Source organism: Engraulis encrasicolus, chromosome 5 (genome assembly GCF_034702125.1).
Source record: "Engraulis encrasicolus isolate BLACKSEA-1 chromosome 5, IST_EnEncr_1.0, whole genome shotgun sequence".
Classification (NCBI taxonomy): domain Eukaryota; kingdom Metazoa; phylum Chordata; class Actinopteri; order Clupeiformes; family Engraulidae; genus Engraulis; species Engraulis encrasicolus.
In genome coordinates, this window is record NC_085861.1 from 14,796,747 (window position 1) to 14,809,239 (window position 12,493).

General features: G+C 43.7%; 1 protein-coding gene across 1 annotated transcript in view; it reads right to left on the minus strand.

Moving 5' to 3' along the window:
• LOC134449012 (zinc finger protein 236-like) overlaps positions 1-12,493 on the minus strand; it is a 147,808-nt gene that overhangs the window by 56,887 nt on the left and 78,428 nt on the right. The window contains exons 20-23 of the mRNA XM_063198747.1: positions 11,264-11,418; positions 10,682-10,821; positions 5,608-5,711; positions 1,005-1,214 (exon numbers count right to left, since the gene is read on the minus strand). Coding sequence (XP_063054817.1) covers positions 1,005-1,214; positions 5,608-5,711; positions 10,682-10,821; positions 11,264-11,418 — 609 coding nt within the window. The remainder of the gene's footprint in view (positions 1-1,004; positions 1,215-5,607; positions 5,712-10,681; positions 10,822-11,263; positions 11,419-12,493) is intronic.

The window sequence follows — 12,493 nt, forward strand, 5'->3', positions numbered from 1 at the left end:
TAAATTTCAGACAGTGTGGCAACCGTGGTATAAGCGGGATAATTGACTTCACCGTGTGCGTATAACAGGAAAAATAATGCACACCGAGGTGTAACGGCCACTCCGCGTCGTGACCACATCTCCACCTAGGTGTGCATTATTTTTTCTGTTATACGCACACCGTGTCGTCAATTATCCCTTACGTAGTATCTCAATAATACATGTTTCGCAATACATCATGATACTACTGTATTGGGATGCATATTATATCATTACATACATTACACTTAGCTGACGCTTTTGTCCAAAACGACTTTCAGTTATTTAGGTACAGGATATTGATTATAGTCCCTGGAGCATGGTGGGGTTATGGGCCTTGCTCAAGGGCACTTCAGCCATGGATGAAGGTGCTGGTAAAGGTGGGATTTGAACCGGCAACCCTCTGATCTAAAGGCCAGCTCTAATTACCGTCACTCACACTGCCCCAATTGCAAATTCCTGGACGGCAAAATGTTTTGTCTACGGGTGGGTCTGGCCTCGCATAATGATTCAATGAAGCCAGAATGCCATGAATCTGGCAAACCAATTACAACGCAAAGATGTGTTTTGAATCAAAGCGGGCAGGGTTTTGAGGGAAGGTTGTTCTCATCAACAATCTTCGGATGTATTATGCATCGAGGCCAGACTAAATTAGACATCCACATTTAGTCTGGTTTATCAGGCTAAGTCAAGTGTACTTAATTGTCAAAAATCTATGTAACATAGTTAGCACAGACGTTTGAAATTGCATTTGACAAGTCTCCAATGTGCAGTTAAACTAAACATACTGTACATGTAAGACATTGAAAAAAAAAATCACCTACACAGTACACACACATGCGCGCGCTCACACACACACACACACACACACACACACACACACACACACACACACACACACACACACACACACACACACACACACACACACACACACGCACACACACACACACAGTAGCAGAGACCAGTTTCCAGGCCTACTATACCTGCAGCGGCGCGCTTGGCCTTCCTGCCCTCGGAGCTGGGCCGGAGGTGGCTCTGCATGTGGGTCTTGCGGTGGCCGGAGGTGCGGAAACGCAGGTCGCAGATGGGGCACTTGAAGGGCTTGGAGCCTGTGTGGAGGCGCATGTGCACCTTCAGGCTGCCCTTGGTGGAGAAGGACGTGTTACACATGTGGCAGTTGAACAGCTTCTGACCTGCAAAAACGAACATGAGGAAGGACATCAGAGACTAGATGTGAGTAAATGGGTGAGAGAACCGTCCTGACTCATTTCCATTTGTGCTCAGTCCACACATGCATGTCATATACAGTACACACTAGGGCGGCACAATATATCGAAACCGCGATATCAGTGTCGCGAAAATGACTTAACCCATTGGCGCCTGAGCCAGTTTTTAGAAAAGGTCCCCAATGCCTGAGGGTTTTTTGAGATAAGAAAATTTGGTTGAAAACTCCTATGAAAAGAACACATAAGGACATGGGACAAATTGCATTTAAAAGATAAAATCCTCTGCTTTCACAGGATTGTGCTCATTCAGCGTTAACAATAACACATATTCCCTAAAAAAAATCACGTCATAATCAAATGATTGAAAAAAGTTTCATGTGCTTTCAGGATAATGCTTGATGCTGCTATGTATTATAGGCTATTAGGCTACTATTGCTACTGTTACAATAGCCGACTATAACTAAATCATAATAATCATTATTATTACAATTATTAGGCAGTCATTTCTGCCATAAATCGGGGGACATTTGTCTGATACAGCCACTTGCTCTCCCACCGGCGAGTATGGCCGTTTTATTCCTCCAAACGTTATGCAGAAACCGATGAGCAATTTCATATCCTATTTTGAGACGGGCTCCACTTTGAGCTGGATGTGTGACCGCGCGTCTAAAATCTGCATGTCTACCATTGTCAGCCTCACCAATAGGCTATCACCATATCCGAAAGTTCCTCAGCGAAAATATTCTGAAATATATCTAGGCCTACAGGACGTGCTTCCTCAGATATTGGCACCTTCGCCAATTGCCCCGAGTGTCGGAGTGGACTTTTGGTGACGTCGGGGGCGAAAATCTAACTGACTGTCTATTTTGGAAGCCACTCGCCCACCTGTTCATGCGGTTGCGGCAAATCACACTCCTGCTTTCTATCTAAAGGGTCCAATTATATTTCCTTTCCTCGATTAAAATCTCTTCATTACCTTTCAACTGAACATCATGTTCGCTGTAACAGCGTGTTTCGCGAACCACAGCATTTTTTTTACTCGTGTGAAATGGCTAAACAACCCACGTCTGCAGAAGCGAACATGGTTGATTTCGTTTCACATTTTTGTCGACGAATCAAACTTTTTTTTTTGCCACATGATCTTAAAAAAAATCGAGAACATCCACCTCTTGTGTATTTGAACAAAACATTGTGCATTGCATCTCCCATATTGACAAATCAATAATGTTGCATTTTGCAACAACCGGCGTCAGGGCCAATTTTGTGTAACGCAACAACCGGCGTCAATGGGTTAATTATCTTAAACATGTAAAACATTTCTGAGCAGTCCAATCTCTTGCTGAATATCAACAAATACGCAAAAAGCCCCCCATGACCAAAGCCAACCCTTCCACACAGACTGACCAATTAGTGACAAGAAAAACACTCGGCAATATCGCTAAATATTGTTTACGCTTCGTTATCGAGGCATTGCATGCTGTTATCGAGTATCGATTTTTTTTCCTGATATCGTTAAGCCCTAGTACATGCGGTAGGTCGCCATGCATACACAAAAGCTCATGCGTACTAAGCAAACACACACAAACCCAAAAACACAAACAAGGACGCACAGACACTGACTCACAGAAACACACAGATAGATAGATAAATAGAGAGAGAGAGAGAGAGAGAGAGAGATAGACAGAGAGAGAGAGAGAGAGAGAGAGAGAGAGAGAGAGAGAGAGAGAGAGAGAGAGAGAGAGAGAGAGAGAGAGAGAGAGAGAGAGAAATATATATATAGAGAGAGACAGAGATAGACACTGAGACAGAGATTAAGAAAGTGAGATAGAAAGAGAGAAAGCCCATCAACTCTCTATCAGCTCTCTATCTCTTCAATGGCCTGGCAATAACAGAACTTCTTGACACATAACAGGCCATTTTGTCCAATTTAGCCAGCTTTAGGCACATAATTAAGCCACTTCAGAAGTCATTTTCTTCGAAGGCTAATGGCCTGGGTTGCATGCAGGAGCCTTTCTACGCAGCCTCACAAGGAAAATTAATGGTGATTAGTTTTGGCAGCCCAGGCTTTGGGAGGTGATCCCGCCGTAATTGCGGCACTGAAGAAGACATACGGTACGGGCGGGAGCAGAGTCTCCAGAACGCAGTGCGATGGAGAGACTGCTTAAAAGCGACTCCAGGGGCGGAGCTATTGGGGGGGAGAGCAGGGCATTTTTACCCCTGGGCCCAGGGCCCTCCCATATTGGTGATGGCAGGGCGTACACGCTATTATGACTGGCAGGGCGTATGGGGGCCCTTATCAGTGTTTTGCCTCTAGGGGCCCGCTGTACAATTGTTCCGCCTCTGAGCGCCTCATATGGTATGAAGCAAAATGGCCCAAAAATAAGGCAATTAAGCCCAGGTGCTGGAGAGGGAGAGAACATGCTAATTGAAAACATTTGCATGATTTTAATCCTAATGAGTAACGGGGGCCTATCGAGGCAACATGGCACGGTTGTGAACATGGCTAATGTGACGACAATGCACCAGACGTTTCCCAGCAATGACATAAGGTGCTGTTGTTGTTGACCCTGTTGTCACAGTGCTTCAGGAGAAGGAGAGAAACAAGCCAACATGGGCCATGGCATTGACGCTGTGTGGAAATGGTGTGTGTGTGTGTGTGTGTGTGTGTGTGTGTGTGTGTGTGTGTGTGTGTGTGTGTGTGTGTGTGTGTGTGTGTGTGTGTGTGTGTGTGTGTGTGTGTGTGTGTGTGTGTGTGTGTGTGTGTGTGTGTGTGTGCGCGCGTGTGTGTGTCAGGGCTTGACATTAACTTTTTCACCTACCTGCCACTGTGTCAAGCCCTGGTGTGTGTGTGTGTGTGTCTGGTTGCGTACACTTTGAAAACGTGTTATTTGTTCTAACTGACTATATGGTACGGAAATTAAACAATGTACTGTATCAAAAATAAAGGCAATTTCATTCCTGCATTCTGTTTCACATTTATGGCGGAACATTTAGTCTAGTTTGACGTGATTTCAAATTATTTCAGTCCTTACATACCAAGTAGGAAAGAACAGATGTACATACAACACGTAACTATCTTTATATTTGCCAATTAGTTCAATTAATTTAATCTAAATGCAAATTTCAGGTATGAAACAAGAGGACAATTAGCTGTCCACAACACCGCTCTTTGTTATATACGTAAATGAGCAGAGGGCATTGTCTCAAGCCTGGGGTGAGTTTCTCAAAAGAGAAGTTGTTAGCCTGTTAGCAACTTCGGTAGTTGCCAATGGGAAAATGCATTGAAAACAACAAAGTAGCTAATGTAGTAAGCAACTTTGGTTTTGAGAAATTCACCCCTGATGGGTGAACAGTACACATATTAGGCGAGATGATTTATGCATAGGTCAAGCAATCATCTGACCCACCCTTCCAAAGGTCAGCTGTTTCAACAAAGCCTAATTGGTCTGACTGCCCTTGAAAATGGCTCAAATGGAATAAGAGAAAGGGAGACAGGTCATCAAAGAGGACATTCACAATCAGACACAAGACCCATCAGAACGTCAGAGATCAGCTGATTGTCCTTTTTACAAAATATATTTTTTGGTGGCTTTTCACCTTAATTCGGACAGGACAGTGAAGAGTGGGACAGGAAACGAGGGGAGGACCAGGAGAAGACCCCGGGTTGGGAATCGAACCGCGGTCCCCGGCACAGCAGTGAAGTGCCCTACTACCTGCCACGGCAGGGCGATCAACCAAGTGGCCTGGCCTGACTGAGCTTTTTAATGCGACAGCCTAGCATTGACTAACTAACTAAACAATCACGTCACTGTCATTGAGCATTCTTATTGCATTGGGGATAAAAGACATCGTTTACACAGAGCTATCTGTGTTTTGGCCCGACACCTAGTGCTAACGACTGACTCGTGTGTCTGTTGACGTGACAGTCTAGTGTTGACTACTGAACTACTACTGTGTCTGTTTTGACATTGGCTACTCACCTATGTGTGTTTTGACGTGACAGTCTAGCGTTGACTACTGTTTGTGTGTCTTGAGGTGCCTATCTAGTGTTGATTACTGGCCTACTGGTTTGTGCGTTTTGACATGACCATCTAATATTGACTACTGCTCCATCTATGTTTTGACGCGACACCTAGCGCTGACGACTTACCTATGTGTTTTGATGTCACCGTCCAGCTTAGACTGCTGACCAATGTGTGTTCTGACCTGACAGTCTAATAGTGACTACTGCCCTGTGTGTGTGTGTGTGTGTGTGTGTGTGTGTGTGTGTGTGTGTGTGTGTGTGTGTGTGTGTGTGTGTGTGTGTGTGTGTGTGTGTGTGTGTGTGTGTGTGTGTGTGTGTGTGTGTGTGTGTACTTGCCTACGTGTGTCTTGACGTGACAATCTAGTGTTGATTTCACCGTGAAGCTCTTGCCGCACTCATCACACTTGTAAGGCTTCTCTCCTGTGTGGATGCGAATGTGCCTGAAAAAGAAACACACACAGAACAGGGTTACATACACACACAGAACAGGGTTACACACACACACAAACACAGAACAGGGTTACAAACACACACACACACACGCACACACACACACACACACACACACACACACACACACACACACACACACACACACACACACACACACACACACACACACACACACACAGAGAACAGGGTTACACACACACACACACACACACACACACACACACACACACACACACACACACACACACACACACACACACACACACACACACACACACACACACACACACACACACACACACACACACACACACACACACACACAGAACAGAATTTCACACAAACACACAGAAAACAGGGTTTAACACACACACACACACACACACACACACACACACACACACACACACACACACACACACACACACACACACACACACACACACACACACACACACACACACACACACACACACACAGAAAACACACGTCTTCACAAAAACACAGACAACAGGATTTCATCTTTTTTTCTATGTTCAACAATTCAAAAATCCATGCACAGCTTGTTTATTGAGCGTACAACGCGTTTCGCCTCTGTGCTTCATCAGGTTCGCTCAGGCATTACCTAAGATCTGTCAGGTGTGGCTTAATAACATCGTGTCACATGATCTTCTCTTAAAGTCATATTTTTTTACATAGAACTACATACAATAGAAAACAGAGCAATACCATCCAGTAGAGACAACGTTATATTAAAAAAAACAAAAAAAAACCCCTTTTTCTAAGTGTTAACACAAGCACACAGAGTCAAACACACAAGCACACACACAAGCACACAGAGACAAGCACACAAGCACACACATACACACGTCTACACATAAGCGCGCGCACAAGCGCATGCACCTGCGTGCACGCACACACACACGCATGCACAAACGCACGCACATACACACGCACAAACACACACACACACCTCCTCCTCCTAATGTGAAAATCACAGGGTGTATAAAAGAGCTGGTTTGGGCCTCTACCATTGAAACACTGCAGATTGTAATAGGCATCTGATTATTTGGACTTCTAATATTAACCTCACCATGTAATGACATCATTATTTGATCAAAATAGTGGCAGGCAGCGAGCTTTTTAATGACACCTATTAATGACTGCAAATCAAAAGACTTTTAAAAATATATATTTTTTTACTTCTAGGTTCTGGTAAACGCAGGAGTATTCAATACTTTAAAAGAAAGAAGTTTACCGCACACTTTCTTGACTTTATGCTTGTTTTTTCAGAGGGAACAAAACCAAAAACATTTTTCTATGTGTTGACACAAGCACACAGAGACAAGCACACAAGCGCACACACATACACACGTCTACACATAAGCGCACGCACACGCACACGCACACGCACCTGCATACACACACATGTGCACGCACACCCATGCACAAACGCATGCACGCACGCACGCACGCACGCACGCACGCACACGCACGCACGCACACGCACGCACACACACACACACACACACACACACACACACACACACACACACACACACACACACACACACACACACACACACACACACACACACACACACACACACACACGTATCCTCCTAATGTGAAAATCACAGGGTGTATAAATAATAACTGGGCATCTGATTATTTGGACTTCTAATATTAGCCTCACCCTGTAATTAAATCATTATTGTAACTTTGGCAGGTGATATGATCAAAATAGTAGCAGGTAGCGCGCTTTTTAATGACACCTTTTAATGACAGCAAATCAAAAGACTTTTTTTTTTCTGAACAACTTTCCTTCTAAAGCAAAGCATCTTTGATGAAACAAAAGGCGTGTGCTTCACATGAATATAAAAATAAACACGTGGATCGCACCGTTCCTGCTACTTTAACAAGTGCTCCACAGCCCTGTCAGAGTACATACAAGACGGCGGCCTACTCATTATGTTGGGTGGCTGTTGAGAATGAGACATTGAAGGCATTGACTTCCACCATGGGGGGGCTTTACTCGTACACATCCCGGAGATTTAAAAAAAAAAAAATCCGTACTATAAAGCAAAGGCAGCACACAGAGGAGATAAATAAACCATGAAAAGAACCCCAAAACAGAACAAAATCAATCTAAGAGGCAGAACAACAAAATAAAATAGAAGAGAGGCTGACAGACAGGTCTGGTTTTTGCAGTGATTCCCGATGCTTGTCAGATTCAGCAGTACACTTATTCGTAGGGCAGATGTGGGCAAACTCTGCAAAGTGATACTCTCAACCAGCATTCTTAAAATGGCTACTCAAGGGTCTTGCAGGTTTGAGATTAACCATGTACACATGTACAAAGCTATTGTATTCATCTAAATTTATTTCAATATAATGTGCAAGAATGAAATTGTCAACAATACGCAAGTGCATATTCATTTTATTATTAACACCAGTAAGTTGCCTGTGATATCCAGCCCAATCATCTAAACCCAATGTGGCCCTTGGGCCAAAAACAATTGTCCACCCCTGCCGTAGGGTGTATTCAAGGTTACGTTGTTTGGTCCAGACCAAAAGGCCAAAAAAACAACAATTGCCTTGGTTCAGACCTTTTGAGGTGGTCTGAATACAAACCATTGAACTCTGGTCGGGACCAAACAAGTAGACCAAGACCGAGTTGAAAGGTCTGACTCGGTCTGGACCAAAGGACCCTGAAGTGGACCTTTTGGAGGTGTGACTGTAGACTGTACCTAATCCATGTATTTTTGGTTGAGTCAAAGGTTTCCCAACCAAAGAGCATGGTGCTATGTTTAGCTAAGCTAGTACTTGTAAACCACAATGTGACTTGAATTGAAAAGTAAGACTGCTAGTCTATATGGATATGGCCAATGCTGATGTATAACTTTTAGCTTACGTCTTGCATGATGAACAAGAAATATGACATGATATGCACTCATGAGCGCTCTCCTTCATAGCAGCCTTGCCCTTTGTTGGCCTGAATAAAAATGATGCAATAGTATAGTATTTGTACAACTTTTGGGCTTCACTTTTGGATTTAGCATTTAGCATGCATGTTTCGTTTTTAACTCAATAGCTGAATGAGTTTAGGGCACATGCCTTTGTTGACAGTTGTTGTTTGCTGTTGATTAAAATGCTCAGTGTGAAAGCAAACCGCACCAAAACGAAAAGAAAAACAACAACAAAAACAACAACAACAACAAAAACAAAGCAAGTAAACCATTGGACTTTCCTAGTCTGAATACACCCTTTAATGTTGTTATGTCTTCCTCACTCCCAGGAACTAAAATAACACCCTGCTGCTCACGCAGAGAGCCACTATTACCACCACAGTGCACCATTCATTATATTCTGAATTGAAACTTATTTGAAATGGAGTACAGAGAATATTCTGTTTGAAACCGGAATGCTCTGTGTATGTAACTGCAGCCACTGTGTGTGAGAATGGCTGCTGGTCTGGTCAAACTGTGCTTTGTTTCCCACCAGAAAACCCAAAAACTTTCAGACAGCTAAAGGTCTCTTTAGACTCCTCCTGCAGCTGCAGGAGACGTACTCTCAGCGGGGCGGTAGCGGCAGATTACGGACAATTCAGCCTGAGAGTAGTATACGTTCAGCACTGCAAGGGATCGTTTCAGCTCTGAAGAGGGGGGCGTGGTGACTGTTTGGGTATGTGATCTGCCGCCACCCCCCCTCTGACAGTACGTGTCCTGCAGCTGCAGGAGAAGTCTCAACCAGGCTTCCCTCCGCCTGATAGTCGAGGCCACATATAGTGCAATGCCTATCGAACGAGGGAAAACCAGGCTGCCACACCACATGAGTGTTGTTGTGGCTAGAGTGGACCAAACACTCCTATTGTGGGCTTATTTGAACCCCACTCTGTGACCTCCAGGGGCGGCCAGCAGTGTTGCCAGATTGGGCGGTTACCCGTCTGCGGGTAAAAACTGGAAAAATTGGCCATTTGGTATTTTTTTCCTGCAGTTTTATGCCCATAGAAATCAATGTAATTTGTTGAATCTGGGCGGAATTTGGGGCATTTTGGCGGTTTTGATGGGTGGGGTTTGATCAGACACATCTGGCAACACTGGCGGCCAGCCATATCAGGACCGGGACAGAAGGATAAGCTGGGCTGAACAGAGCAGCCACCACGGGCATGGTTGCAGAAACACAGGTGTCTACAGCAGGGCTCTTGGCGGTGCACTTGGGACCATTTAACACAGTTAGAGGGAGAGAGAGAGAGAGAGAGAGAGAGAGAGAGAGAGAGAGAGAGAGAGAGAGAGAGAGAGAGAGAGAGAGAGAGAGAGATAAAGAAAGAGACAGAGAAACTAAAAGTACAGCTTAGAAAGAAGTCTAAAGACATGGGGAGAGGAACAAAAGCAGGGAGTATAAATAAAACCACACACTGAAAGAAAGAAAGAAAAAAAGAAAGAAAGAGAGAAAGAAAGAAAGATAAATAAAGGGCAAACTTGGGCAAATCAAACAAGGATCTTAGAGAAATAACACTATCCAAACTCCAAACAGTATGATAGCTTTGTTTACCCTCAGACTTGTATTGTTCAGTGTCCTCGAGTATCTGGAAAGGAACTTTAAATAAACTGTATTATAATTGTCACTGTGACCTTTTGAAGGATTCTGACAGCAGAGTAACTCAAAAACGAATCAATTGATTTGGAAGAAACTTTGTGGAGTTGCTAGTAATGACTCAAGGAACAACTGATTAAATTCTGGTGGCCATCCAGATCACGAACCGGAACCAGGACTTAAAAAAAAAAAATCTTCACCATTGCTGGCCTATATACAGTATCTAGACGCCCCTAGTGACCAGAAATTGAATTGCGGGGACTCCACACAAAGAAGGCAGAAAGACTTAGGGTGGTCAAGCAGGTTCCTTGGCAGAGGTCTGTGCTCTCTGAGTGCTTCTAGTTATCATTATTATTATTACCTGACGAGGTCGCTGGGCTTCTTGAAGCTCTTGGGGCAGAAAGAGCAGCGGTTGGGGAACTTGGGCTCCGTCTCCATCTCCACCGCCTTGTCCTTGATCTCACTGATGCGGTCGCGCTCGGCGGCCGACTGGGCCAGGACCTTGCACATCACATCACATCACATTACATTACATTACATTATATCACATTACATTATATTACATTACATTACATTACATTTGGCAGATGTTTTTATAAAATGTGACTTACAATCCAGGACATAATAATATCAATAATAACAACACCTGAAGATACAAAGTGCACAGGAAATATACAGAACAATAACTGCATATGCCAAGTAGGGTTAGTGGTTAGTGCTTGTGTATAAACAGAGAAAAATGGAGACTTGTATGGCATTCTCCTTACTGCACACAGGCTTAATGTATTTATGACAACCCTTGGCAGCATATTTATGCGGATTTGCTAATGGTATGAACGCTTGAAGATTTATGAAGGTATGAAGACTTTTTGGTTAAATGTTTGTTTATGAAAATACTCGGGTATGTCTCAACGGCGCCTTCGTCATGGAAGAGAAAGAGTACCTTCTCTGAGAGGGAGGCCCCCTCGCCGGGCTCGCGCTTGGCCAGCTCGGCCGCCTGTTCCTCTGTGAAGGTGATGATACCTGCACGGTTCCTCTTGCTACCGCCACCAGCGCGGCCGTAACCATCCTCTTCCTCGCCCTCATCCTCCCCCAACACTGCATTGGATGGGACACCAAGAAAGAAGAAGAAATAGAATTAGGATTCTTCTTCTTTTATGTTATTTTTGGCATTTTTATTTAGGGACACATCTATTAGCACCAGGGCTTTGAACCGTAATTTTTTTACCAAACGTTCCGTTCCGAACAGAAACGGAATGATAACGTTTCCGGTTATGAGTTCCACCAATAAATTGACGTTTCCGAACCGGTTAGAACAAAAAAAATATTGTTCCCGGAACGGTTAATTTCGTTCCTGTCAGCTGATTAATCCCCATAGGCCTAACTGACATAAATTAACCAAGAAAGACGAAAGTGCAAATGAGTCAGCCTACTTCCAAACTGTTAATTCAAGCAGATGAAAAGAATATCCTCCAGAATTTTGTCATTCAGGGACGACCTAAGCGGAGAATAAACCTCAATGATGAAAATGCGTGCTCCATGCTGACTTGGGTCACGGGGTGCGCTATGATGGACATTGTGAGTTTGTGCATATTTGAAGCTGCCATGGATGCCCAATAACGTTGAACATTCTCGGTGCGCTTTACACGTGCTTCTCTGCAATATCTTACTATGATGCAATGGAAACTCTGCCCTTTTGTATGACAGTGGTTTCTCTTATTTAAGATGTGGAGTGGAGACTTTGTAATCCACAGCTCTCTCTCCATTCAGTCAGAGAATGTCAGACGTCATGGTAACATGCACAGGAAAATAATTACTTTTTTTTTTTTGAGGAACGGTATTAACCGGTATTAACCGGTTACCATTATTTTTAAGTAAGTGTTTCCGTTCCAGAACATAAACAATAATGACGTTTCCGGTTTCGTTTCTGTTCCCTGTAAAACTCAAAAAGTTCCTGGTTTTCGTTTTCGTTCCTTGAACCGGTTCAAAGCCCTGATTAGCACTAATACATACAATGTCCCTGTATAAGTAACTTGCAAGTCATGTACAAAGCAAAATCAGACTTTTTTTTAGGCATGTATTCGCAAATGTCTTGTTCATGCACAATAAGGGATTTATTACCAATTTAACCTTAGTAAGGACCTAGTAGGCCTTAGTGTTTGCTTAGTACATG